Genomic DNA, 26,557 nt, shown 5'->3' on the forward strand with positions numbered 1-26,557 from the left:
GTTTTTCTTCTTCTGAAAAGGGATAACATTGTCCATAGTGAATCTAATATGATAGTCTTAGCTCTCTGAACTGCTGAGAGGAGCTGCTTCCATCCGGGTTAATCATCTCACAGTGTTGTTACTGTTGTATATTGTTCTCTTGGTTCTTTTCCCTTCAACTCATCATCAGATCCTATAATTCATTCCAAGCTTCTCTAGAGTCTGACCATTAATAGTTTCTTATAGAATAATAATATTCCATAGTATTCATGTACCATAACTTGTTTACCCATTCCTCAATTGATGGACATACATTCATTTTTAAAAAAAATCTCTTATGTATTTCTTTCCCTTAATCCTATTTCCTCATACCATAAATGACTTATTTGTAAACATTTTTAATACAAATGTGTATGTACAACATTAACCTGACAGTTTGCTGCTGGGGGGGGAAGGTGGGAAGGAGGATGGAAGAAAATTTTGTAACTTAAAAATGTACATAGGCAGATAGATGAATGTTGAAAAATTTCATATGTATTTGGAAAAATAAAATAATAAAAATAGACTTTATATGTAGAAGACATATAATAACTTTTATTTAAAAATAGACATTTAAATTGAATAAAATTTGTATGTTTTATTGAAACACTTTTTTGGAATCTGTTTGGTTGTCAATGAGCCTGTTAAGAATTTTGTCATTGCTTCCATTGTGAGCATTAATTGTAGAATTACACTTTATTTTTCTTACTTTAAAAATATAGGTTTAAAAAATATATATTTTGGGGGCAGCTAGGGCACGCAGTGGACAGAGCACTGACCCTGGAGTCAGAGGGACCTGAGTTCAAATGTGACTCAGACACTTAATAATTGCCTAGATGGCAATTAACCTTGGGCAAGTTACTTAACCTCACTGCCTTGTAAAAAACAAACAAAACAAAAAATATATTTTCATCAACTCCCTACCAAACTGAAGCCCTTTAAAAAGGTTTCATAAATATCAGAAGATTGACAAAAGATAGCAGAGATAGTCATGAAGGAGTCTAAGAAAGTTTTAGAGGACTTCCTGTAAATATGGTGGTTAATTTAATAATAGAATGCGGGAGCTCTCTCATACCACAACTATATTTTAGGAAAAACAATGCAACTTTCTCAGATTAATTTTAATTTTTAAAACACTTATTATTTATCCACTTCTTGCAAGATACCTTGTTAGTAGCCAGATAGAAAAATAAGCTATAGAAAGTATATTAGATAGTATACAGAATGAAATAATCCCTACTTTCAAGGAGAGTTCATTTGATTACAGAGAAACAAATATGCTAATATAAGAAAATGCCAATTATCTGCAGAATAACATCCTGAAAAAATTCTGAGATGAACTTTAATGTGTAAACAAGAAAATAGTGGTTTCATAGGGTACAGTAGACAGATTGGGATGAGTGTGTAACATAGGAGGGATGGGACTGAAATGGATAGGTAATTAGAGGAGTTATCTCCCTTTTTCATGTAGCATTTTAATGGCAAATAATAATAGTTTAAAATCACTCAAAGACTTATAAATGTCTATTAATACCCTTCTGATTTCTAGATCTGAATATTCTTGTTTATTCTCTATATTGTATCAAGACTAACTACTAATTCTTTTTAGGATCTAATTGTTAATTATCTATTATGATAAATGCATAAAATATGTATATATGTTTATATTTATATTTGATATAAATAGTAGGTTTTTGAACTATAGAAGTAATCATAAAAGAGATATTTATTTGAAAATGATGTTTACCAACATTCATTTCAAGATGACAGGATGAGTCACAAATCAAAATCTGGGCATTTCAGGATAACCTTTAATGTTTGCACTACTCAATAAAAATCCATCAGTACCTTTGGAATTTATTGCCAGATATGAAATATCACATGATTGAGTTGAAACTATCACCTTAGCTGTCCTATGATAAGAGAACTCTGGCTCAACTGAATTATCTTTTTAAGTGGTCAATGAAAAGAGATAATGGTGAGTAGTCCCTCAGAAATATCATATAACTTCTCTTTAGAACTTGTGTTTGAACTTTATCTTAGTAAGAAATTAGAATGCTAGATCCTAAAATACTAACAGGAATAGAATTTACCTAGACTACTTTTGTTTGGTTTGTTTCCCCTTTTTCTCACATTTTCCGTAGGTTGTTATGATACTGTGAGTTTAATTCTGCTTTCTTTTTCTTTCATTGTCTCCCCAGGTAAATGTGAATGTGGTCAATGTACCTGTTACCCTCCAGAAGATAGCAGAGTCTATGGCAAGACCTGTGAATGTGATGATCGGAAGTGTGAAGACTTGGATGGAATAGTCTGTGGAGGTGTGTATTATCCATCCCCAAAAGGGAAATGGTTATTTTGACTTCTGTGTAAATTGCATTTCTTGAAGCAGTGAGGGCAGTACAATGAATAGAGCACCAGACCAGGAATCAGAAAAATATGAGTTCAAATTACCTAACTATATGACCCTGGTCAAGTCACTTAATCATTTTTTTTGTTTGTTTTTGCAAGGCCATGATGTAGTTAAGTGACTTGCCCAAGATCACATAGCTAGGCAATTATTAAGTGTCTGAGGTTGGGTTTGAACTCAGGTCCTTCTGACTCCAGGGCCAGTACTCTATCCACTGTGCCACCTAGCTGCCCCTTAACCATGTTTTATCTCATTTTCCTCATTTATAAAATACAGATATTAATAGAACCTATCTCCCAGGGGATGCTATGAACATCAAGTAAAATAATAATTATAAAGTGATTAGTATTATTTTAGGCATAAGATAGAATAAGTTCTATCTAAATGTTGGCTATTATTATCATCATTATTATTTGGTTAACTGTAAGACATTATTTTATACATAAAATTAAGAACTCTAAACTCAACTGACAATAATATGTTTTTAAAGGATGTTATTTTTAAGCTTTCCTATTCCAAGAAAAATTTGTTGTCACTTGAAATAGAGGCAATTGTACCTACAATAGAGTATTGAACATGGAGTCTGGGATATCTGAGTTCAAATATGATAGTAAGTGTTTGACTCTGGTCAATCACTTAATCTTTATCTGTCTCAGTTTCCTTATCTCCCAAGGTTCTTTCCTTTTTTTTTTGCAAGGCAAATGGGGTTAAGTGGCTTGCCCAAGGCCACACAGCTAGGTAATTATTAAGTGTCTGAGGCTGGATTTGAACCCAGGTACTCCTGACTCCAGGGCCGCCCCTCCCAAGGTTATTTCAAGAATGTTTGAAATAATATTTGTAAAGCACTTGGCACACCTAAAAGCATTTTATACATTTTATTATTATTTCTTGACCTTTTGTTGTAATATTACTCTCTAACCTTTAAGAATATTATTTTGCCCCACCCATCCATCTACCTGTGAGCATTTACTGTTTCTATCACAATCCAAATAAGCCTGTAAAGTTTTAGTAATAAGAGCAATTAGATATTTTTGAATATTGTTTAGTCAGAATTTTAAGACTCTCATTGGACAATTTATAACCAGAGGTCAAGTAAACAGTAGAGTATGAATATAAACTATCTATATAGTGACCTCATTAAATCACAGATTCTCAGATTTTCTGTTTTGGAAGTAATCGTAGAGATTATCTCTTTCAATCCATACTTCCACAAGATATTCTCAAAGAATAATTCTCCAACTTCCATTTGAATATTTACAATGCTAGGGACCCATTTTGGGCAGTTTATTAGAATGTTTTTCTTAAAGTATTATAGAATTCTGCCTCATTGGGGGTTCCATCTATTGCTCTTAGTCCTGTCTCCAGAGCCAAAAATTAAAAAAAAATAGTAAAGAAAAATGTGTAATGCCTTTTACACATGACTAATACCATTGTTCTCCCCAACTAAGTTTTTTTTTTCCAGGCTAAGATCCTTCCTTCTTTGCTTAATTCTCATCTCTAGCCTCCTTATAGATCTGGTCACTATCTAACTGATGTGGTTCAACTTCATCAATGTTCTTCCTAAAATATGATGTCTAGGATCTCATCTCTAGCTTCTTTGTCACTCTTTAGCTGATATGCTCCACTTTATCAATATATTTCCTAAAATATCTTGGACCAGATTCAAAAAGAGTGAAAAAAGGACTATTTTAATGCATTTTGGACACCACAAATCTATTAATATACCCTTAAAAACATGTTAGCTTTTGTTATAACATAGTGTTGATTCACATTGGCTTTGCAGTCTAGTGAAATCCCTTCATTATTGCCTGGATATGTCTCCTTTCTCCTAAACTTTTATTCATTATTGCCTAAACTATGTCTCCTTTCTCCTAAACTTTTAATTTGATTATGTTAATCCTAGTGCAGGACTCCCCTTCCTCCACCATTATTCCTTTTCAGTTTCATTTTATTCCTTATTAATTCCCTAGATAGTTAGATTATCATGATGTTCTCATTATAATAATGATTGAATAACCCGATAGTAGGGACTAGTCCTTGGGTGAGTAATATTAGTGCATGGAATTAAAGAAAACTCAGTTTTTGGTGAAATAGTCATGGAGCTAGTATAGAAAATAGTTATGAGAATGAGAATGAAAAAACAGACAGTGATGGTGAAAAAAGAATTCACAGAGAACTGAGGAGTCTGGAATCTCAGAGATTATATATGAGAATGAGTCAGCAAGTTTGTGCCCAAGAGGTTAGAAGTCCCAGAAGTTTGTGCAGGAGGAGGAAAAAGGTCATTTGTTTTGGTAAAGTATTGAGAAAAAGAGATTGACTCAGTTCAAAGACAAGTCTGAGGGCCCTCCCAGTTAGTGCAAGTTTGGGAGCAATGCTAAGAGAGAGATCAATGAGAGCTTATAAATCTGATTGATGCATTTCTTTTTTATTATATAAATATTTTATTTGTTTTCCAATAACATAATTGATAGTTTCTACCAATCACTGTTTTTGCAAAGTTTTAAGCTTTATAATTTTTTTCTTCCCTCCCTCCCTTCCTTCCCTACCCTCTCCCCAACAGAAGGCAATCTGATATAAGCTTTCCATTTGCATCCATGATAAGCATAAATCAAAATTGAACATGTTATGAGAGAAGAATCAGATCCAAAAGGAAGAAAGAAAAATTAGAGATAGCAAAATTACATAATACATATGATACCTTTTAAAAATAGAAGATAATGAGCTTTGATCTTCATTTAAACTCCATAGTCCCTTCTCTGGATACAGATGGTATTCTCCATCAGAAACCCCCTAAAATTGTCCCTGATTATTGTACTGATGGGGTAAGCAAATCCATCTGGGTTGATCATTGCCCCATGTTATTGTTAGTATGTACAATGTTTTTTCTGGTTCTGTTCATCTCGTTCAAAATCAATTCCTTTCCTTTCCAGGCTTTTCTGAAATTCCGTTTCTCATGATTTCATATAGAACAATAAAGTTCCATCACATACATATTCTACAATTTGTTCAGCCATTCCTCAATTGATGGACATGCCCTCAATTTCCAATTCTTTGCCTTAACATACAGAGCTGTCATGAACTTTTTTGTACATGTGGGATTTTTACCCTTTTTCATGATCTCTTCAGGATACAGACCCAGTAGTTGTATTGGTAGATCAAATGGTATACACATTTTTATTGCCCTTTGGGCATAATTACAAATTACTCTCCAGAAAGGTTGGATCAGTTCACAACTCCACCAACATTGCATTAGTGTCCCAGATTTCCCATATCTCCTCCTACATTGACTATTACCCTTTCTTGTCATATTCGCCAATTTGAGAGATGTGAGTTGGTGCCTCAGAGATGCTGTAGTTTGCTTTTCTGTAATCAATAATGATTTAGAGCAATTTTCCATATGACTATTGATAGCTTTGATTTCCTTGACTGAGAATTACCTTTGCATATTCTTTGGCCATTTGCCAATTGGGGAATGATTTGCTTTTATATAAATTTGACTCAGGTCTCTACATATTTTAGAACTGTGTCTCTTGTTAGAAACACTAGTTGCAAATTTTTTTTCCCCAATTACTATATTCCTTTTATTCTTGGTTACTGTGGTTTTGTTTATGCAAAATCTTTTAAATTTAATGTAATCAAAATTATCCAGTTTTTTTATAGTGTTCTCTGTCTCTTCTTTAATCATGAACTTCTCCCCTTTTCATAGATCTGACAGGTAAAGTATTCCTTTGATTGACCCATTTCTGATCCACATTAGTTTCTGCATATGCAATTCAAATTCAAATGAAATCAGTAGCAAGAATGTGGCTACCAGTGAATAGCAAAAGAGACCACAATGGCAATAAATACAGGTGTGCAGTGTTTATGACTTTTATACTATGGAAAAATGCTTGCCCTTGGTCAAACAACTCGTTAAAGTTATGAGGCTGTTTTCAAACCCAGATTTTAGAGTTACTCTTTCATGGTGATCCTTTGGAGTTTGTGATCCATAATGGTATTTAAAAATGGGTTTTGTAACAGGAAATTCATCTTCTGATACTGATGAAATCTGGCTACCTTTGGAAGAAACTATATTCTTGTCTTTCCCCTTCAGGTGTTTCTTCTGGACCAGGAAAAGAAGTAGACAAACTCCTTCCCATTGCCACTTCAGTATTTGCACTGGCATGTAGCATCACTAAAGTTCACTCTATTCACATAAGTTACATTTTCTAGGTTCTTGGTGAACACATGTATTAACTTCGCGATCTTTCTCAAGTCAGTCAATCAACAAGTATTTGCTTTTTATGTTTGCTATTTGTCATATACCATGAAAACTGAGGCTCATAAATGTCAAATACAGAATTATATAGAAAATAAATATAGAGCTTTGGGGAGGGGTGGAAGCATTAACAACTGGAAAATCAAGATATGTCTCTTGAAGGAGGAAGGGTAAAGCAAAACAGAATGGTATTCCAGGGATGCGAGACAAAGAGTACAGGATATGCAAGGGGTTGGAATGAAGATGCAATGTTAGTGTAGATTAGTCTGTCTCTATTCAGTTATTAGGTTGGAAATAGTGGTTGGAGTTAGACTTCCATCTTTTTAAAAGTGAATCCATGTATTGGAGTGGAGAGGAGCAGGCATTAACAATTGGACAAATGGAAAAATGGAACAAAATGACAGAGTAGGTAAGAATATAAGTGGGAAGAGGGGAATGGAAGAATGGCATAGGATAGTTGATGTACTCTTAGCAAGTCCACAGATAAATAGCAAAGGGATTATGACTCCTGAAATATCAATAAGAAAGCTTGCTGGAGAATGAGAGAGAGAGAGGACAGAAGGGAAAGAATGAAAGAAGAAGATGGGGAGCACAGTGCAGTTCAAATGAAGACCACTGCCATGGGGAAGAGATGTGTGCTGGTAGTGAGAGATAATATTAAAAAAATTCATGTTAAATAGGTGTGCTGAGAAACTAGTTTCTTTGAAAGAATATTTTGAATAATAACCTCACCCAAGAAAAGGGACAGATGAACTCCTTAGAGAAACTAAGACCTGGAAAAGGGTCTATTCTTTTATTTTTCTCTTTTTTTAAAAAAATGACTTTGTATTGTGATTTTTTCCTTTTGTCTTTCCTATATTTCCTAATGTATTCTTATTTCACTAAGCTATTTTTTTAACAAGGAAAAAAAAGAAGAAATGGTCCAGCAAACCCAGCCAACAGACAAAAGTACTACCCATTGCCCCTTCTCACCCCCATCTCAGCAAAGTAAGCTGAGGGGAAATGCTTATACATATTTCTTCTTTGAGACCAAACTTAGTCATTATGATTTCCATTGCAGTCATTCTGCAACCAATTTTAATATTGAAGTCATTGTGAATATTGTTTTTCTACTTTTATTTATTTCAGTTTGCATCATTTCATGGATGTATTCTCATGCTTCTCTATGGGGATTATATTCATTTTTGCTAACTAAACAAATAATATTTCATTATATTTATGAACCATAACTTGTTTACAGAATCCCCAATCTAGTCATCATCTTCACACTATAAAAATCATGCTTTGAGAGTATATTATTCAGGGTTGTCTCCGGATCAATTCATAATTTCATACATGATTCACAATCATAATTTCAAGTTGTTTTCTATGGTCAGTTCAGTTTACTGACAATTCATTACTTACTGTGCCTTTCCACAAGCCTTCTATCAATCATTCTATCAGTTTCAAATTTTAAGAAACTTATCAGTTTGATAGGTGGAAGTTGGAACCTCTGAATTCTTTTGATGTGCATTTTCTTATTATTGGTGATTTGGTACACTCTTTCATATTGTTAATAGTTCTCAATTCTTTTGAGAACTTGTCATATCTTTTGATCAGGTATCTATGGGAGAATGACTTTTGACCTTGTATATCCTTTTTCTAAAGATTGATTAAATACATTGCATTATATAAGCCTAGACTATTATCAGAAAAAAATTTTGTATGTTTAAATTGTTCTTTGTAAAGAGAGTAGAAGAGAGGAACACATTCGCTAAAATAAACATTGAGTTATTGTCCCCAAAGAATGAGAGGGAGAGAATTAAGATACCTGACAAGGCAAGACAATTGTAAAGATGAATCCAAGTCCCCAGTCATGTTTCTTTTTCCCCTTTCTTATTGTCAATGGACAACTTCAGAATTGTTGTTTGGTTCTAGAAATGTAAGATTTTTCTGTTATAGATCAGTGTCAATGTACCTGTTACCCTCCAGAAGATAGCAGAGTCTATGGCAAGACCTGTGAATGTGATGATCGGAAGTGTGAAGACTTGGATGGAATAGTCTGTGGAGGTGTGTATTATCCATCCCCAAAAGGGAAATGGTTATTTTGACTTCTGTGTAAATTGCATTTCTTGAAGCAGTGAGGGCAGTACAATGAATAGAGCACCAGACCAGGAATCAGAAAAATATGAGTTCAAATTACCTAACTATATGACCCTGGTCAAGTCACTTAATCATTTTTTTTGTTTGTTTTTGCAAGGCCATGATGTAGTTAAGTGACTTGCCCAAGATCACATAGCTAGGCAATTATTAAGTGTCTGAGGTTGGGTTTGAACTCAGGTCCTTCTGACTCCAGGGCCAGTACTCTATCCACTGTGCCACCTAGCTGCCCCTTAACCATGTTTTATCTCATTTTCCTCATTTATAAAATACAGATATTAATAGAACCTATCTCCCAGGGGATGCTATGAACATCAAGGGAAATAATAATTATAAAGTGATTAGTATTATTTTAGGCATAAGATAGAATAAGTTCTATCTAAATGTTGGCTATTATTATCATCATTATTATTTGGTTAACTGTAAGACATTATTTTATACATAAAATTAAGAACTCTAAACTCAACTGACAATAATATGTTTTTAAAGGATGTTATTTTTAAGCTTTCCTATTCCAAGAAAAATTTGTTGTCACTTGAAATAGAGGCAATTGTACCTACAATAGAGTATTGAACATGGAGTCTGGGATATCTGAGTTCAAATATGATAGTAAGTGTTTGACTCTGGTCAATCACTTAATCTTTATCTGTCTCAGTTTCCTCATCTCCCAAGGTTCTTTCCTTTTTTTTTTGCAAGGCAAATGGGGTTAAGTGGCTTGCCCAAGGCCACACAGCTAGGTAATTATTAAGTGTCTGAGGCTGGATTTGAACCCGGTACTCCTGACTCCAGGGCCGCCCCTCCCAAGGTTATTTCAAGAATGTTTGAAATAATATTTGTAAAGCACTTGGCACACCTAAAAGCATTCTATACATTTTATTATTATTTCTTGACCTTTTGTTGTAATATTACTCTCTAACCTTTAAGAATATTATTTTGCCCCACCCATCCATCTACCTGTGAGCATTTACTGTTTCTATCGCAATCCAAATAAGCCTGTAAAGTTTTAGTAATAAGAGCAATTAGATATTTTTGAATATTGTTTAGTCAGAATTTTAAGACTCTCATTGGACAATTTATAACCAGAGATCAAGTAAACAGTAGAGTATGAATATAAACTATCTATATAGTGACCTCATTAAATCACAGATTCTCAGATTTTCTGTTTTGGAAGTAATCGTAGAGATTATCTCTTTCAATCCATACTTCCACAAGATATTCTCAAAGAATAATTCTCCAACTTCCATTTGAATATTTACAATGCTAGGGACCCATTTTGGGCAGTTTATTAGAATGTTTTTCTTAAAGTATTATAGAATTCTGCCTCATTGGGGGTTCCATCTATTGCTCTTAGTCCTGTCTCCAGAGCCAAAAATTAAAAAAAAATAGTAAAGAAAAATGTGTAATGCCTTTTACACATGACTAATACCATTGTTCTCCCCAACTAAGTTTTTTTTTTCCAGGCTAAGATCCTTCCTTCTTTGCTTAATTCTCATCTCTAGCCTCCTTATAGATCTGGTCACTATCTAACTGATGTGGTTCAACTTCATCAATGTTCTTCCTAAAATATGATGTCTAGGATCTCATCTCTAGCTTCTTTGTCACTCTTTAGCTGATATGCTCCACTTTATCAATATATTTCCTAAAATATCTTGGACCAGATTCAAAAAGAGTGAAAAAAGGACTATTTTAATGCATTTTGGACACCACAAATCTATTAATATACCCTTAAAAACATGTTAGCTTTTGTTATAACATAGTGTTGATTCACATTGGCTTTGCAGTCTAGTGAAATCCCTTCATTATTGCCTGGATATGTCTCCTTTCTCCTAAACTTTTATTCATTATTGCCTAAACTATGTCTCCTTTCTCCTAAACTTTTAATTTGATTATGTTAATCCTAGTGCAGGACTCCCCTTCCTCCACCATTATTCCTTTTCAGTTTCATTTTATTCCTTATTAATTCCCTAGATAGTTAGATTATCATGATGTTCTCATTATAATAATGATTGAATAACCCGATAGTAGGGACTAGTCCTTGGATGAGTAATATTAGTGCATGGAATTAAAGAAAACTCAGTTTTTGGTGAAATAGTCATGAAGCTAGTATAGAAAATAGTTATGAGAATGAGAATGAAAAAAAAAAGCAGACAGTGATGGTGAAAAAAGAATTCACAGAGAACTGAGGAGTCTGGAATCTCAGAGATTATATATGAGAATGAGTCAGCAAGTTTGTGCCCAAGAGGTTAGAAGTCCCAGAAGTTTGTGCAGGAGGAGGAAAAAGGTCATTTGTTTTGGTAAAGTATTGAGAAAAAGAGATTGACTCAGTTCAAAGACAAGTCTGAGGGCCCTCCCAGTTAGTGCAAGTTTGGGAGCAATGCTAAGAGAGAGATCAATGAGAGCTTATAAATCTGATTGATGCATTTCTTTTTTATTATATAAATATTTTATTTGTTTTCCAATAACATAATTGATAGTTTCTACCAATCACTGTTTTTGCAAAGTTTTAAGCTTTATAATTTTTTTCTTCCCTCCCTCCCTTCCTTCCCTACCCTCTCCCCAACAGAAGGCAATCTGATATAAGCTTTCCATTTGCATCCATGATAAGCATAAATCAAAATTGAACATGTTATGAGAGAAGAATCAGATCCAAAAGGAAGAAAGAAAAATTAGAGATAGCAAAATTACATAATACATATGATACCTTTTAAAAATAGAAGATAATGAGCTTTGATCTTCATTTAAACTCCATAGTCCCTTCTCTGGATACAGATGGTATTCTCCATCAGAAACCCCCTAAAATTGTCCCTGATTATTGTACTGATGGGGTAAGCAAATCCATCTGGGTTGATCATTGCCCCATGTTATTGTTAGTATGTACAATGTTTTTTCTGGTTCTGTTCATCTCGTTCAAAATCAATTCCTTTCCTTTCCAGGCTTTTCTGAAATTCCATTTCTCATGATTTCATATAGAACAATAAAGTTCCATCACATACATATTCCACAATTTGTTCAGCCATTCCTCAATTGATGGACATGCCCTCAATTTCCAATTCTTTGCCTTAACATACAGAGCTGTCATGAACTTTTTTGCACATGTGGGATTTTTACCCTTTTTCATGATCTCTTCAGGATACAGACCCAGTAGTTGTATTGGTAGATCAAATGGTATACACATTTTTATTGCCCTTTGGGCATAATTACAAATTACTCTCCAGAAAGTTTGGATCAGTTCACAACTCCACCAACATTGCATTAGTGTCCCAGATTTCCCATATCTCCTCCTACATTGACTATTACCCTTTCTTGTCATATTCGCCAATTTGAGAGATGTGAGTTGGTGCCTCAGAGATGCTGTAGTTTGCTTTTCTGTAATCAATAATGATTTAGAGCAATTTTCCATATGACTATTGATAGCTTTGATTTCCTTGACTGAGAATTACCTTTGCATATTCTTTGGCCATTTGCCAATTGGGGAATGATTTGCTTTTATATAAATTTGACTCAGGTCTCTACATATTTTAGAAATGTGTCTCTTGTTAGAAACACTAGTTGCAAAATTTTTTTCCCCAATTACTATATTCCTTTTATTCTTGGTTACTGTGGTTTTGTTTATGCAAAATCTTTTAAATTTAATGTAATCAAAATTATCCAGTTTTTTTATAGTGTTCTCTATCTCTTCTTTAATCATGAACTTCTCCCCTTTTCATAGATCTGACAGGTAAAGTATTCCTTTGATTGACCCATTTCTGATCCACATTAGTTTCTGCATATGCAATTCAAATTCAAATGAAATCAGTAGCAAGAATGTGGCTACCAGTGAATAGCAAAAGAGACCACAATGGCAATAAATACAGGTGTGCAGTGTTTATGACTTTTATACTATGGAAAAATGCTTGCCCTTGGTCAAACAACTCGTTAAAGTTATGAGGCTGTTTTCAAACCCAGATTTTAGAGTTACTCTTTCATGGTGATCCTTTGGAGTTTGTGATCCATAATGGTATTTAAAAATGGGTTTTGTAACAGGAAATTCATCTTCTGATACTGATGAAATCTGGCTACCTTTGGAAGAAACTATATTCTTGTCTTTCCCCTTCAGGTGTTTCTTCTGGACCAGGAAAAGAAGTAGACAAACTCCTTCCCATTGCCACTTCAGTATTTGCACTGGCATGTAGCATCACTAAAGTTCACTCTATTCACATAAGTTACATTTTCTAGGTTCTTGGTGAACACATGTATTAACTTCGCGATCTTTCTCAAGTCAGTCAATCAACAAGTATTTGCTTTTTATGTTTGCTATTTGTCATATACCATGAAAACTGAGGCTCATAAAGGTCAAATACAGAATTATATAGAAAATAAATATAGAGCTTTGGGGAGGGGTGGAAGCATTAACAACTGGAAAATCAAGATATGTCTCTTGAAGGAGGAAGGGTAAAGCAAAACAGAATGGTATTCCAGGGATGCGAGACAAAGAGTACAGGATATGCAAGGGGTTGGAATGAAGATGCAATGTTAGTGTAGATTAGTCTGTCTCTATTCAGTTATTAGGTTGGAAATAGTGGTTGGAGTTAGACTTCCATCTTTTTAAAAGTGAATCCATGTATTGGAGTGGAGAGGAGCAGGCATTAACAATTGGACAAATGGAAAAATGGAACAAAATGACAGAGTAGGTAAGAATATAAGTGGGAAGAGGGGAATGGAAGAATGGCATAGGATAGTTGATGTACTCTTAGCAAGTCCACAGATAAATAGCAAAGGGATTATGACTCCTGAAATATCAATAAGAAAGCTTGCTGGAGAATGAGAGAGAGAGGACAGAAGGGAAAGAATGAAAGAAGAAGATGGGGAGCACAGTGCAGTTCAAATGAAGACCACTGCCATGGGGAAGAGATGTGTGCTGGTAGTGAGAGATAATATTAAAAAAATTCATGTTAAATAGGTGTGCTGAGAAACTAGTTTCTTTGAAAGAATATTTTGAATAATAACCTCACCCAAGAAAAGGGACAGATGAACTCCTTAGAGAAACTAAGACCTGGAAAAGGGTCTATTCTTTTATTTTTCTCTTTTTTTAAAAAAATGACTTTGTATTGTGATTTTTTCCTTTTGTCTTTCCTACATTTCCTAATGTATTCTTATTTCACTAAGCTATTTTTTTAACAAGGAAAAAAAAGAAGAAATGGTCCAGCAAACCCAGCCAACAGACAAAAGTACTACCCATTGCCCCTTCTCACCCCCATCTCAGCAAAGTAAGCTGAGGGGAAATGCTTATACATATTTCTTCTTTGAGACCAAACTTAGTCATTATGATTTCCATTGCAGTCATTCTGCAACCAATTTTAATATTGAAGTCATTGTGAATATTGTTTTTCTACTTTTATTTATTTCAGTTTGCATCATTTCATGGATGTATTCTCATGCTTCTCTATGGGGATTATATTCATTTTTGCTAACTAAACAAATAATATTTCATTATATTTATGAACCATAACTTGTTTACAGAATCCCCAATCTAGTCATCATCTTCACACTATAAAAATCATGCTTTGAGAGTATATTATTCAGGGTTGTCTCCGGATCAATTCATAATTTCATACATGATTCACAATCATAATTTCAAGTTGTTTTCTATGGTCAGTTCAGTTTACTGACAATTCATTACTTACTGTGCCTATCCACAAGCCTTCTATCAATCATTCTATCAGTTTCAAATTTTAAGAAACTTATCAGTTTGATAGGTGGAAGTTGGAACCTCTGAATTCTTTTGATGTGCATTTTCTTATTATTGGTGATTTGGTACACTCTTTCATATTGTTAATAGTTCTCAATTCTTTTGAGAACTTGTCATATCTTTTGATCAGGTATCTATGGGAGAATGACTTTTGACCTTGTATATCCTTTTTCTAAAGATTGATTAAATACATTGCATTATATAAGCCTAGACTATTATCAGAAAAAAATTTTGTATGTTTAAATTGTTCTTTGTAAAGAGAGTAGAAGAGAGGAACACATTCGCTAAAATAAACATTGAGTTATTGTCCCCAAAGAATGAGAGGGAGAGAATTAAGATACCTGACAAGGCAAGACAATTGTAAAGATGAATCCAAGTCCCCAGGCATGTTTTTTTTTTCCCCTTTCTTATTACAATGGACAACTTCAGAATTGTTGTTTGGTTCTAGAAATGTAAGATTTTTCTGTTATAGATCAGTGTGAATATTATGGGATATAGCACAGCTGCATCTGTACCTTCCTATAAATTCCTTTGTAATTATAGTCCCCTTCTTTAGCACTTTGAATGGCTGGTCTCCTATCTAAGAGGGGGAAATTATTTTGTTCTGCAAAAGATAATATCTTTTCTGTCTCTTACTGCTCTTAACACCCTCTTTATCCTTGAACTAAAATTCTCAAATCCATCATTTCAGAATTATTTTTAACAGAGTTTCTACAATCATGCTCCTTTTTTGGAGAATCTTCTCATAGGATAACCCAGTCTTCTTATAATGGATAGTATATAGAAAGCAAATTAGAACAGGCCACTTAAATTTCTTCACATCACAGTAAAATCTTCAGTTTTCTTAGTATATTTCAAATGTCCATGTATATCTAAAAACCCATCCTTTTTCATGTTTTATCTTTGCATACTTTTTTTGTTCTTATATATTTATATATTGATTCTCTGATGGAACCTAAGCTCCTTAAGGAAATCAATCAATCAGTCTAAATTTATGCATCTCTTTTGGTTCTGTTAATATTTTTGCTGAGCACTCCAGCATCCTATGTACTACTTATGCACCTTTTGTCATTTTGCTTTTGGAAAGTTGGCAATCTATGACCAGCTCAGTCTGTTACAGTACTTCTCTGTATCTGCATCAATCTGTTAAGGTTTCTCTATATCTGTATCAGTCTCTTACAGTGCTTCTCTGAACAATGTTTCTTTATATCTGTACCAGTCTGTTAAAGTATTTTTCTTTATATCAAAAGTAGACTTTTGGGGCGGCTAGGTGGCACAGTGGATTGAGCACTGGCTCTGGAGTCAGGAGTGCCTGAGTTCAAATCAGGCCTCAGACACTTAATAATTACCTAGCTGTGTGGCCTTGAGCAAGTCACTTAACCCCATTGTCTTGCAAAAAAACCTAAAAAAAAGTAGACTTTTAAAAAAAGAGAGGGGAGATAAAAAGTAACTTTGGAACTGCCTGAGGGGGATCATCTTCCCAATTTAAAGAAAGTAAAACATTTTGCTTCAATTGATGTTCTAATTACCCGAAGTAATTGCATAATTATTTCCATTTTCAACTTCTCTTTGCTGGGGAGACACAGTTTGAATTTCACACCATCACTTTCATTTCAATAAAATTTCAATTCAAGTGAAAATATGCATTTCAGCTCAGTAGATTTTTAAGCAGAGAAGGAAACACAGAGTATAACAATTCTATAACTATCTTTATAAATACACTGAAAGGGAAAGGGAAAGATAGTTTTCTTTTTTTCATTTAATTGGTTTGAATAGTTTTCCTTAAAATTCCAAATTAAAGGAAAAGAGGGGAAAAATAAGATTCTGCTCTGAGTTACCTGGCTAGCTATACTTCAAGGGATTCATTAATTTTATAGTTGCAGTCAGGGAGACATTGGCATATGCAGTTTAAGCAAAGCCTTTAGGCTAAAAAAAAAAAAGCAGATTTTGCTTCTTAAAAGGTGGTGCCAGCAACTAAGATTGGGGATTCTGCAATCTGAATCCTAAAATGTAATAGTTAAAGGATCTTGACCAGGCTAAGACTGCACCTTAAACATTACTTGAATACTAGCAAATCTAATTTTTTTAAAAAAAGTTTTAAATTAAAAAAGGAAAGGGAAAGAAAAATATATATATATATCACCTAGGATAGCTACTTTAGAAAGTAGTTAAATTTTAGCAAGAATTTTCAGAGAGAAACCCAGAAATTCACTTGTAAACAAAATACAAGGGGGGGAAAATAGTACAAAATAAAATTCAGATAATGACTCACAAGTACATGAAGTATGGGGTCACAAGCAATTTGAATTAGGGATCCCAAAAGAAGGAGGCAAATTTGTCACTAATTTTTGATGACTTGATGACATGGGCCTGAGACCTCATTCTGGAGGGGTATGAATATTCAAAAGAAACAATTGGTACAAAGAGGTGGGTGGTAGGGAAAGTAGCATTGTATATTTATGAGATAGGCTCCTGTGAGGAAATCTAACAATCTGGAGTGCATGGGAATATGGATCAATTGTCCATGGAAGAATCAACAAGTATTGATTAAATGCCTGTGACATGCAAGGCACTGTACTAGGTAGGTACTGAGCATACAAATAGAGTATAAGAAACTATTTGCAGGTTCATTCTTTTTTTTTAGTTTTTTTTTTTTTGCAAGGCAAACGGGGTTAAGTGGCTTGCCCAAGGCCACACAGCTAGGTAATTATTAAGTGTCTGACACCAGATTTGAACCCAGGTACTCCTGACTCCAAGGCCGATGCCGCCACCTAGCTGCCCCTGCAAGTTCATTCTAATGGGCAGTCAACAAAGATACAAACAGGAATAAGCAAAATAAATCTAAAGAAAATAAATTTGACTAAGTATAATGAAGGTATCTGCAAGATAATGAGAAGGAACTAATAGTTGAGGGGATCAGGAAAGTCTTTATAGAGAGGGAGATAATGCATGGACAAGGGACTGTGTGAGAAAGAAGAATATTGTCCAGTGAGACTGTAAAGATGGATTGGGGCAAGATTGTCAAAGACATTAAAAACTAAACAGAAGAGGTTTTATTAAATTGATACAAAAGGCAACAGGAAGTCACCCAAAGCCCAATGGAACCCTACAATATAAAAAAAGAAAAAATAGTACAGCAAAATAAATTTAATCTGCACCAAAAAGACAGAGATAGCTTTCAACATCCCCAGCTCCCTCCCTGCTGCACTCTGGAATAAGCATTGGTTATTGCAATTAATAAGAATTCATCTTTGGGGTAGCTAGGTGAGCTGTGGGAAAGAACACTGGTTGTGGAGTCAGGAGGCCTCAGACACTTGATATGAGCTGTGCAATCTTGGGCAAGTCTTTTAACCCCATTCTCTCCACCCCCCCACCCCCCTCGAGAAACAAAAATAAAATGAAGTCATTTTTTTCTTGTTATTTCATTTACATTATTGAAGCACATGTGTATGTGTGTGTGTGTGTGTGTGTCTGTGTGTCTGTGTGTCTGTGTGTCTGTGTGTGTCTGTGTGTCTGTGTGTAAAATAATACCTTGGTTCTAGTTGTTGTTTCTTACAGCATAACAATATTCCATTACTTTTATATGATAACCTATTTAGTCAATTCCCAGTGGATAGGCAAACATTCTGTTTCCAAATTTGTTTTTCCTCCTTAAACTCTATCACAAAAGAATTCTATTATGAATATTTTGGTATATATGGAGTCTTTCATTTCTCTCTTTGATATTCTTTGTAAACACATTCCATAGTAAATTCACTGAGCATGGGTAATTGAGTGAATTCTTTAACTTATGCTCAATATTTTTCTATAAAAGATGGCACTAATGCACAGTTCCACCAGTTGTTTTTATATGCCAGTCTTCCCATTGCCCCTCAACATGAACTAGTCTCATCTTTTATCATTTTTTGTCATTGTGTTAGAATGTAGTGACACTTCAGAATTGAAAATTTGCATATTTTTTTCATATTCATTGGATGAACTTAGGTGACACAGTGAATATAGCCCTGGTCTTGGAGTCAGGAGGATGGGAGTTCAAATGCAGCCTCAGACTTGACTGTTACTAGTTGTGTGGCCTTGGACAAGTCCCTTAACTCTGCCTTGCATCCAGGACCATCTCCAGTCATCCTGATTCATATCTGGCCACTGGACTTGGAAGGTTCAGGAGGAGAATTTAGCACAGCCCCACCCCCACCCCAATCCAATTCATGTGCTTGTTATGGTATCACCTCCCTGATATCATGGTCTTCTTTGAAAATGAAGGACAAACATTCATTCATTCATATTCTTTATAATTATTGAAATTTTGAAAACTTCTTTTTGTTTGTATGTTGAGAAATTACTTAATCCTATATAGGTAGTCACTTATATTTATATCTTGGATATGACTTTTTATGGAAAATTTAATGCGAAGAGTTTTTCCCATCTGATTTTGCCTCTTCTTGTTCTAACTGCATTTATCTTGTTTGTGCTAAAGGTTTTTATTCATATGTAATTGAAATCATCTATTTTAAAAAATTTGGGGCAGCTAGGTGGCACAGTGGATAGAACACCAGCTCTGGAGTCAGGAGGACCTGAGTTCAAATATGGCCTCAGACACTTAATAACTACCTAGCTATGTAGCCTTGGGCAAGCCACTTATCCCCATTTGCCTTGCAAAAAAACAACAAAAAAACCATGTATAATGGTTCCCCTCCCCTTAATAGTTGTGAGATATACCTTCTCACATTCTTTCTTTTTTATTTTTTCTTTGCTATAACCCTATATTGTTAGCTACTTGTAGTTTATTGCGTTACATGGTACATGAGACTGGCCTATCCCAAGTAGCTATCAAATTTCTTTCCAATTTTCCCAGTAATTCTATAAAATAGAGAGACCATCTTATAGTTCCTTGTTCTTAGAGCTTTCAAAAATTGGGATGGTGAGTTCAGTTGCTTTCTCCTCTATTCTATTGATTTTCATTTCTTTTTTCTAAATTCATAATATAATTTAAGATTTGTAAATGCTATTCCTCCTTTATGCCTGCCTTATTTTTAACATCTCATTTAAGATTCTACATTTTTAGTTTTGTAAATTAATTTTGCTAAGGTTTTGTCTAGTTTTATAAAATAATCCCTTGGTACCTTGATTTGTATGGGAATAATTATATAAATGCAATTTAATAGTTATTTTTATTGCGTAAAATAACTATAAAATAAACATTGCCTAAATGCTTATATCTTAATTTATGTAGCATTCTATTGCGTTTATACAATTCTTGTCAATATTTCAGTAAATTTATCAAATATCCTATATATTGTTGACATTGTTATTTTTATTAGGATTTCCCTTCCTATCTTTCTGCATTTTGCTATAAAAATGCTGAGTTTGTGATTTTCTTTGGTACTTCTTTATTAATTTCTTCATTGAACATTTTTTATAGTATAGATTTGTTTTTTGAATATGTTAGAATTTTTGTGTTCTAAAAGTTTTTTCTTTACTTTTAGCTGAATATTGACTTTTAAGTTTTCCTTATGGAGATAGAATTGTTTTAAAAATCTCAATTTCTTGAATCATTCATCTTAGTAAATATACATTTAATAGATAATCATCAATTTACAATTTTGTTGGAATTAAGATTTTTGTAGCAAATTTTGATTATTTTATATATTTCCTGTGTTTTGATTATAGATTCATATACTACATTTTAATTTTTTGGTGATTCTTTTCATCAAATTAACAAGATGTTTATTTTTATTAGCCTTTTAAAATATATTGGGACATTATTTGCTTTCATTTTCATATTCCATTCTGTTCTTCCCCATTCTTCCACACAGAAAACTATCCTTTCTGAGCAAAAAAAATCTAAAAGTAAAAAAATAAAAACTACTCCAGTAAAATTATACATCAGTCAAGTCCAACAATATTTGCAACATTCTACATCTACAATCCTCTACCTCTTCACTGAAAAAACATGAATGGGAAAGGAATTCTCATAACTCTTCTTTAAAGTCTAGCTTGGTCATTATGATTTTCTTGCATTTTACTTCAATTATTTGATTCTGGTGTTCTTTCCATTTACTTTGTTTTTGTTATCATGTGTTTAGTGTGTTCTGGAAGACTAGAACCTCTGTTGTGAGCTAACTGAGCCCTATTCAGTGCTGTTCATTCACCTTTGGGGTCCACCTATCACCCCACTCTCACCTGTGGCTCCAAGAAGCTATAGCATGCTCAATGACTACATTCTAGTAAACTGTCTCAGTAGTCAGGTTAAACCAAATTGAAGGGAACCACCAAGCCTTCAACCTGTTATTGAGTTAGTATATGAAACTTTCCTTAGTGAAACAGTAAAGTGAGAATAATTTGTTCCAGTGGTTCTGAAGGTTATTGAAGCAGGCACTATGAAGCAATTAAGAGCTTGATCAGGCATCTAGGATACCAGGGTCATCTTGACTTTTGTCCTACCAATGGATTTTGATGACTCAGGAAGAGAGATGAGACTAGTGACTGTGCAACTCTGCCTTACTTAAATACACACATACAAATCAAGACATTACTCAGGATGTCACTGGTCCTCTTTGAAAACAAACCCAAAGGACAAATAACAGTCATCATGTACAGAGGTTCTTGGTTCTGCTTGCTTCACTTCACATAAATTCATGAGTCTTTTCTTAGTATTCTTTTTATTATCTTTTTTGGATTATATATCATAAGCTTTTTGTAATAAAATATGTTTAGCCATTCTCCAGATGATGAGCATCCATTCCATTTAGTGTTTCTTTGCTTCTAAAGAAAAATAAGTGCTGTTGTAAACATTTTTATGTATAAAAATACCTCCTCCCCATTTAAAAAACAAAACTGATTGCAGTAACTTGCTTGGCAGTTGACTATGTCAAGGGCATTTAGTCAATTTATTGTTTGTAATTGGAATTTTCTCATTTAAATACAATATATTTTGAAGTTTTAAGTATATAGTTATGACTTTTTCTATCTCCTGAGTAAATGCAGATTCTCTTGATCACCTTATTATTATTATCTATTTTTAGAACAGGTGGAATTTTTGTATTTCCTGCACTATGGTGTTCAGTTCTTTTGTTTTGTCTAACTCTGCAGGCAGACATAGGAACTTTACATTTTGTCAGCAAGATTAGACATTTTGACTTGCATAGAACTCCTTTATTCTTTTAAGATGCTTCTTTTTTTATTTCTAAGTTTTTCTCCAGTTCAGTCTCTAATGGCTTTCACATCAGTTTTTCTTTCAGAAAGTTTTTCATTTTTAGGATTCTCCATTATGTAGTTAAATGTTCTTTCTCTGGTCATGATATATAGATAGATATAGATATAGAGATAGAGATAGAGATAGAGATATAGAGATAGATACATGTATATACATATATACACATAGATATATAGATACATATATAAATGATATATACATATTTTTATGCATATATATTCATTTATATTTTTCTAAATTCATGAAGTTTTTTCCTCTTAATTTATATTGAAATATCTTACTATCCCATTATCTCTGGAGAGAGTTCTTAAGAATCTGTCTCTTATCAGAGAACTGAGGAAATGGAATAAACCACACTAACTTCATTTTGTGACTAAACTCTGAATCTAGCTCATTTCCCTTTCTATTCACTTATGGGTCTAGTCCAATTTCTGCCTCATGAGAAAACTCAATTCAGTTGGGGAAATTGAGAAATGCAACAAACATCATTCATTGAAAGTTAGTTCTGCATGATGGGGAAGGTGAATCACTTCTACCAACTGCTAAGAGGCCTTAAATAGGAACTCAGATTTTTGCTATACAGAAACCCAGTCAGAGGCAAAGATTTGATCTGTTATTCCTGTAATTATCCATCTAAAGCAGCCCATGTGTCTTATTTGAAAACTGTTTCCATAGTAATCAATTATTGTTTCCATGTTCCTTTGATTGCATTCAAATATGTTGGGAGAATGGGACCCATATTTTTCTTATTTTGTGAATTGTATCTATTCACTTTCCCCCACCCAACTTGTAAAGTCCCTAACTTTTCCTCCAATTATAAATAAGCTTACCTAATGTTTTATCTTGGTTATTGTGTCCTTTTTTTAATGGTATCATTCACTTAACTGTTTTTAAAGCATTAAAAAAAAACTGTCTTCTTATGTATTTGAAGTCCAGTGTCAAACCTGAGGAAAATTACTGGACCCAATTTGTTAAGCAAAAGCAAGCATTGCTTAATAAATTGTTATACTTGGGAAACTTGAATCTGTGTTTCATCAGTCATTTCATCCTTCACCTGTCATACATCCACATTATAATATTTAATCAATGTAGAAAGTCTTTCCTTGAGAATTTTCTTATTTTTCCTTCTATTTTTTAGATAATTCATGTTATTTTATTATTGCTTGTCTCATATTCCCTGTCACACTGAAGCCCTGCCTGTCCTTCCACTGATGAATTCATCCTATGGATTGAATGGTGACCTCAACTGTCTTAAGTTGTTGAATAAGTTGACCATCTAAATCTAATTCTTTACCTTGAGTAACTTCCTGTGGGTAAGGATTATCTCCACTCAGAATTTTAATCTTAAAATCTTAGGCTAAAAGATCTTCTTCTCACTAACTTGTGGCTCTGAGATTATGAGCAGGATCTTTTTTGGTATGGCCTGATTTTATACTCTTGCTTTCCTTTAAATGGATGAGGACAATCAGTGTCTATAGATACTTTAAAGTCCTGATGACTTTAAAGGGAGTTATTTCCATTCGGTATGTTCACTTCATACATTAAGAATGTGAATTGGGGCAGCTAGGTGGCACAGTGGATAGAGAACCGGCCCTGGAGTCAGGAGTACCTGAGTTCAAATCCAACCTCAGACACTTAATAATTGCCTAGCTGTGTGGCCTTGGGCAAGTCACTTAACCCCATTGCCTTGCAAACACCTAAAAAAAAATAATGTGACTTACAAACCTGTGAGATTGCTGGAGATTTTGACAAGCACATGGAGTTGCTTTGAGACTAGAAATAGTCGATGAGAGCTCTAAGTACCAAAGTTCTCAGGAATCATTTATGGAATTTTTACTTTGGGAATGTTCAGGTGGGAGTAATTTTGTTTTGTTTTTTTTTCTGAATTCTAATATAATGATTAGGTATGCCATATAATTTTTTTGAGGTTCTGAGGTTAACATAAGCAACTATTTAGACCATCTAACAGTCTCCAGGTTCAGAATTATCTTTTATTTTTAAAGATCTTTAATGGAACTTGATTCTCATGATAAAAATGGTGCTAGGTCAACAGATTAGTCCCATTGCTTCCTTATCACCTATCAATATACCTTACCCCATCTCCCTCTGAGTCATATATACACAGAAACACAGCAATTCCTTTTTGTATAGTGGGAATTAGTCCCATGAAAAATGGAACTTGCTCTGAGAAAATATTTTCCTGGAGTGTCTAACCTCAATGAGTGAGGTTTGTTGTAAGACTCTTATTGTACACTTTCCCCTACCAAATTTGGGCAATTCTCCATGAAGTTACAAAAACATTTATCATCCATTAGGAGAACCCTACTTCTTATTCTGTGTGATAGTTCTACCAATGACTTTTTCCTACTTTTTTTTGTCTCTCAAGATAAGATGAGGAATTAAAAACTTAATATACATATAACCTAACAATTTTTTGTCTTCCTGTCAGAAAGTCTTTATTCTTTGCCATCTTTTTTATACATTCCTCCCATATTAATTTTTAATGAAGAAACATTTTCTTTCTCCTTTCAATAATAATTATCTTTGTTTCCTTCCTTACTCCTGATTTTTAAGCTGTTCTTTGGTTTTTATTCCTTTGATTCTGATTTCTCTGTCTCTGTTTTCTCTCTCTCTCTCTCTCTCTCTCTCTCTCTCTCTCTCTCTCTCTCTCTCTCTCTTTCTCTCCTTTCAAAATCCTTAATATAATGTGAAGAGAAAAGTTCCATCTCCTCCAAAAATCCCAGCTATAACTATATATATGATAGATGGTGGGAGACATGGATTTCATTAGTCTTTTCTTTTGTTTTACATGTTTTCAATAAGATTGACTAGTTCACCTCTTTTTTGTTATTTTTTGTTTTGCTTTTGAAATAATGTCTCAAAATTTCTTTTTGCTGAAAGCACAAAATTTCATTGATTATTAAACTCTCTTGTAAAGTGCATGGAAATCAGAGACAAAATCTGACAGTTACTACTTTTCTGATTATCTTTTCCCAATGCCAGGTGATTTTTTTAATTGAATTTTTTTTTGTTCCAATTATATGCAATGGTAGTTTTCAACACTCATCAATTTGTAAATTTATGAGTTCCACATTTTTTTAAATCATCTTCCTTTCCTTTCCCTCCTCATGGTAGTGAATAGTCTGGTAAAAGTTGTTCATGTACATTTTTATTTAACATTTTACATATTGATCATGTTATGAAAGAAGAATTAGGATTAAGGGAAAAGGAAAAAAATGAGAGAAGAAGATGTAACATAAAAGAAATTTTTAAAAAGTGAACATAGTATGCATTCAGACTATTTTTTCCCCTGGTTTTGGATGGCATTGTTCATAACAGATCTCTCAGGGTTTTCCATGATCTCTCAACTACTGAGGGGAGCTGCATGCATCATAGTTGATCATCTCATAGTGTTGTTAATATGTACAATGTTCTCTTGGTTCTGTTCACCTCACTCAGCATCAGTTCATGTAATTCTTTCCATGCTTCTCTAAAGTTCAACCATTCATGATTTCTTATAGAACAAAGGTATTCCATAATATTCATATAGCATAAGTTGTTCAGTCATTTCACAATTGATGGGAAAACCCTCAGTTTCTAGTTCTTTGTCACTACAATAAAAAAAGAGTTGATATAAATGTTTTTGAACATGTGAAACTTTTCAGTTTTTGCGAATTCTTTGGGATATTAGCCTAGTGTTGGTATTGTTGAATCAAAGGGTGTGATCAGTTTTTATTGTTCTTTGGGCATAGTTCCAGATTGCTCTCCAGAATGACTGGATCAGTTCACAACTCCACCAACAGCACACTAATATCCAAATTTTGACCCATATTTCTCCAACATTGATCATTTTCCTCTTTTGTTATCTTAATCAATCTGATAGGTGTGAGGTGGTACCTCAGAGTTGTTTCAATTTGCATTTCTCTTATCAATAATGATTGGAAGCATTTTTTACATTTAGATAAGTATCTCTCTCTCTCCATATATATCTTTAATTTCTTCATCTGAAACCTGCCTATTCATATCCTTTGATCATTTATCAATTAGAGAATGACTTGAAATCTTCTAAATTTGATTCAGTTCTCTTTATATTTTAGAAATGAGTCTTTTATAAGAAGCACTAGCTGTCAAAATTATTTCCCAGATTTGTTTTCCTTCTAATCTTGTCTGCATTAGTTTTATTAGTGCAAAAGGTTTTTAATTTTATATAGTCAAAATAATCAATTTTGCAATTTATAAAGTTCTTTACTTCTTGTTTGATCATACATTTCCCTCCTTTCTATAGATCTGAAAGTATATTTCTTGTTCTATTAATTGGTCTATGGTATCACTCTTTATGTCTAAATACTGTACCCAATTTGACCTTATTTTGGTAGAAGTTGTGAAATGTGTGTCTATGTCTAGTTTTTTCCATACTATTTTCCAGTTATCCTAGCAGTTTTGGTCCAATAGTGAGTTCTGATACCAGAAGTTAACGTCTTTGCATTTATCAAATAATAGATTACTACTGTTTCTTTTGTACCTGCTCTAATCCACTGGTCCATTACTCTATTTCTTAATTAGTACCAGGCAGTTTTGATGACTCTCTTTGTAATCTAGTTTTAGATCCAGTACAACTAGGCACCTTCCTTTTCAGTTTTTTTCATCAGTTCCCTTGATATTCTTGATGCTTTGTTGCTCCAGATGAATTTTATTACCATTTTTTTTCCCTAGCTCTATAGAATAGGCTTTTTCTTTAGTTTGGTATGGCACTGAATAAATAATTTAATTTGGGTAGAATTGTCATATATTAGC

At 33.6% G+C, this 26,557-nt stretch overlaps 1 protein-coding gene across 1 annotated transcript in view; it reads left to right on the top strand.

Annotated features, from left to right (window-relative positions):
* ITGBL1 (integrin subunit beta like 1) overlaps positions 1–26,557 on the top strand; it is a 422,854-nt gene that overhangs the window by 369,101 nt on the left and 27,196 nt on the right. The window contains exon 8 of the mRNA XM_074191980.1: positions 2,220–2,336. Coding sequence (XP_074048081.1) covers positions 2,220–2,336 — 117 coding nt within the window. The remainder of the gene's footprint in view (positions 1–2,219; positions 2,337–26,557) is intronic.

Source organism: Macrotis lagotis, chromosome 6 (assembly GCF_037893015.1).
Source record: "Macrotis lagotis isolate mMagLag1 chromosome 6, bilby.v1.9.chrom.fasta, whole genome shotgun sequence".
Classification (NCBI taxonomy): Eukaryota; Metazoa; Chordata; class Mammalia; order Peramelemorphia; family Peramelidae; genus Macrotis; species Macrotis lagotis.